Genomic DNA, 3,652 nt, shown 5'->3' with positions numbered 1-3,652 from the left:
CCCCAGTGGGTGTGGCCATGCAACCATCCATTCTCCTCCATTCTCCTGTTTTGACTTTTGGCACACACACCTTAATTCCAATGCCTAGCATAAGATTTGCTAGTTGTCTATTTTACCATCACACAATTCTTAGAACAGAAAAGCACCTAATAGCTTTAAAATATAAATATTTTTAAAAATATCAAATTTTTAAAGCAATTAGAGTTCAAAATTTAGAAAAGTTATATACATATACATATGTATGTGTATATATATATATATATATATATATATATATATATATATATATATATATATATATATATATATATATATATATATATATATGTATATGACTTTACAATATCCTATTCGGAAACCTCCAGAATGCCTGGCAGAGACATGTCTAATTGTAGCACTGTGGCATTATCTCTTTGTGCATGCTTCTGCTAATGTAATAAATTTGGGCTCCAAATTGTTCAGAAAGTCAAGTCCATCTTCTTCCTGTTTCTCACTGCAGCACCCCACAGAACCGGTGGGCGATCCTCTCCCTTCATAGTTATACGTGAGGACATAATCTTGAGATGGCATGTGATGTTGATCCTGATTACATATGTGCAATTTCTGGAAAAATTTTAAAAAGGGATTGTATTATTGTTTTAAACAACTTAAATGTAAAACATAAAATTTGTTTTTATTTACCTTTTATGTTTAATTTTTAACCAGTGTGTCCTCTAATGGAGTCCTACACACAAAAAATGCACATGATTGGTCTCTATCACAACCAAACCATAAAGTCAGTTTATTTTACATTTCTAGTAATCCATATAAATAAGTTAGGTATACAAATACTATATTTAAGTACATTTAGATTTGCATTAGAAAGTATCCCTAAATTATATACCTAGAAGTCAGACTAGTCCATAAAATGGAAAGACAACACACATTATTGGTTAGAATTTTAGTTTAGATGTCAAACAGTCCTGGTTTTGAGTCAAAGCTCTGGTTTTACCAACTAGCTATATACATTTGAGCAAGTTACTAGACATGTTTTAGTCTGATTCTCCTCATGTCTGAAGTGGGAATACAGATGATGACCCATCAAAGAATTATATTGGAGATTTATGATGAAATAATAACACATAAACACATACCTATTATGCCCAGCATATAGTCAATGTACAATAAATGTTCACTAAAGTTGCTACTATAGTTCAGCTATAAAGTAGGTAAGAATTACCACATTGACCTCAGAGTCAAGTTTCCAACACAGTCAAAATATGGCACAATATAGAAGTGCACAAAAGAAATTCAGTTAAAAAATTTAGAAAAAGAGACAGCAGTTGGCGTAATGGCTATGTTGCCTGACTCCCCTGTAGTCGACTGTAGTTTGAATCCCGGACCCAGTGGCCTTAAATCTGGTAAAAAAATAAAAAAAGGAAAGAAATTCACTGAATGCTAAAATAATCAACATAACCCACATTGCAAAAACTGGGCTTTTGTAATAAAGAAACCAAGCATTCAGCCATGTCTTCCCTCACCGCCCACCATGGCCTGTCTGCCACCTTGTCAAATTTTTGCACCTCCTCCCGTTCCTCCCCTGTGCCCTCTCCTCTCTACCCGAGCTCATGGGCTGGGATTAAAGTGTCTTTCCTCATCATCTTTTTAGACTTTCCTCCCATTACCTGATGTGCACACTGAAGAATTCTCCTAACAATTATCTTTTTAGACTTTCCTCCCATTCCCTGATGTGCACACTGAAGAATTCTCCTAACAGTATGTTCTTAATCTTCGCTCCTTCTCACCCTGACCTTATATGAATACTCTCTAGAAACAGAAAAAGGATTAATTCTGGAATTTAACCCCCCTCCCCTAAACACTCTGGACATTTAGCAACCTACAGCCTTGTCACAGAAATTGCCCATTTTCAGTTCATTCAAGGATTAAGGGTTTCTGACCCAGTGTTTGTGCCACAATACTACCCTCCGATTAAAAAGGTTGAAAACTTGCACCAGAAAGAATATTTAATCTACGACTCTCTACCTTAGTGACACTTTTGAATTGACTGAGAAATTAAGAAAAAAAAGAATTAAACCGATTAAATTAGAATCTCTCAGGGTGGGGCAGAAGCATTAGCATTGTTTAAAAGCTTCCCGGGAAATTTTGATGTGACTTGGAAATTTTTCACTTAATCCCTTTCCTCTGAATAACAGCACTTCATATTTGCATGGTACTTTATATGTTAAAATATGTAATGCAAAGAGAAGGTTAATTAAGAATAGTATATTATACATTTCAAAATCTCTACAAGTAAATTTCAAATGTTATCACACACACACGAAGCGGGTGATGGATGTATTAATATGCTTAATGCAGTCATTGATCATCGTATACACAAACCATATCATCATGTTGTACTTCATAAAATATATAGAGTACTTACCCAATTTGTAATAAATATTTCTAAATAAAACACACTTCATATAAATCATAATATTTCATCTTTATCCTAAAAGTGCATACAGAGATGTGTGTTTTTAATAGAGAAATATAGATTTGATTTGGAAAGTCTGCAATTGTGATGAATGAGATTTCTTTTCACATTCCTCTATATCAAAAACATTCATGAGGTGAATGTATACCTCATTATAAAACTTTAGGGACAAATATTGGCAACCATCAACAATTCTAGAATTTTAGAAATTAAGTGAAATGTGACTTAAATTTTAAATGTATTTTTAAGAAACTCTTTAAAATAAAATAATGTAAAGATAGCAACGAGCATTAAAAAGATGACTGAAGCAAACAAGAGAGAGGACCTTGAAGAACATGGAAAAACACTTTTGGGAAATACATATTGATTTCAATTTCCAAATTTTAAACTATATAAAATCAAAACACCTAGAGAAACTCACTTCACTGAGACGGGGCTGAGTGTAACTGTGCCACTCGGAGTAGGTGTGTCTGCAGTTGTCCACCTCCACGTGTCCTCCCCTGCAGGAATCCAGGGTGTGATGATGGTGCCCGACCCCCCTGCAGGACTCCAAGGTCTGATGTCCTCCTTTCACCATTTCAATGATCTCCTGTCCTCCATTTTTAACTCCTGATCCCAGGGTACCACAAAAGCCTTGGCAAGTGTTGTTGGCAGTCTGGGTCACAAAACCATTGGCAGAACACTGAAATTAAAAATAAAATAACCATTCATGTTTGGAAGAAATGGATTCCAATGAAGTAAAAAAAAAAAAAGGCAAGGGAAAGGTAACATTATTTAACCTTTTATTCATTCATTTATTCAACAGACATTTATCAGATTCTAAATATGTGCCCAAATGTAAAGGCTTAAGAGTGCAAAGATATGACCAGCAGATGGTGTAATGATTACATTGCTGGACTCTCATGTAGTCAATCACGGTTCGAGTCCCGGACCTGGCAGCTTGAAACTCACTCCAGGAGTGTGTGTTTGCCTGCCCAAAATTTCAAGAAGAAAATCAAGGAAAAGGGATGGTGACATGACCATCCTCTCTGGGGGGATTTCTCCCTTTCTGTCTCTCTGGCAAGTGCATGTGCCCTATAGCAAAAATCTCTCTAAAAAAAAAGAAAGAAAGAGAAAGAAAGAGAAAGAAAGAAAGAAAGAAAGAAAGAAAGAAAGAAAGAAAGAAAGAAAGAAAGAAAG

General features: G+C 35.0%; 1 protein-coding gene across 1 annotated transcript in view; it reads right to left on the bottom strand.

The window, feature by feature from the left end:
* Positions 1-468: 468 nt before the first annotated feature.
* Positions 469-3,652, bottom strand: part of DSC3 (desmocollin 3) — a 50,577-nt gene continuing 47,393 nt past the window's right edge. Inside the window, exons 15-17 of the mRNA XM_027772662.1 lie at positions 2,895-3,155; positions 682-724; positions 469-603 (exon numbers count right to left, since the gene is read on the bottom strand). Of these exons, the coding sequence (XP_027628463.1) occupies positions 698-724; positions 2,895-3,155 (288 nt within the window). The 3' untranslated portion in view covers positions 469-603; positions 682-697. The remainder of the gene's footprint in view (positions 604-681; positions 725-2,894; positions 3,156-3,652) is intronic.

This window comes from Tupaia chinensis, unplaced genomic scaffold, assembly GCF_000334495.1.
Source record: "Tupaia chinensis unplaced genomic scaffold, TupChi_1.0 Scaffold000290_1, whole genome shotgun sequence".
In the NCBI taxonomy this organism is placed as follows: domain Eukaryota; kingdom Metazoa; phylum Chordata; class Mammalia; order Scandentia; family Tupaiidae; genus Tupaia; species Tupaia belangeri.
Note: the sequence above shows the minus strand (reverse complement) of the source record. Positions and strands in the feature narration are given on the sequence as shown.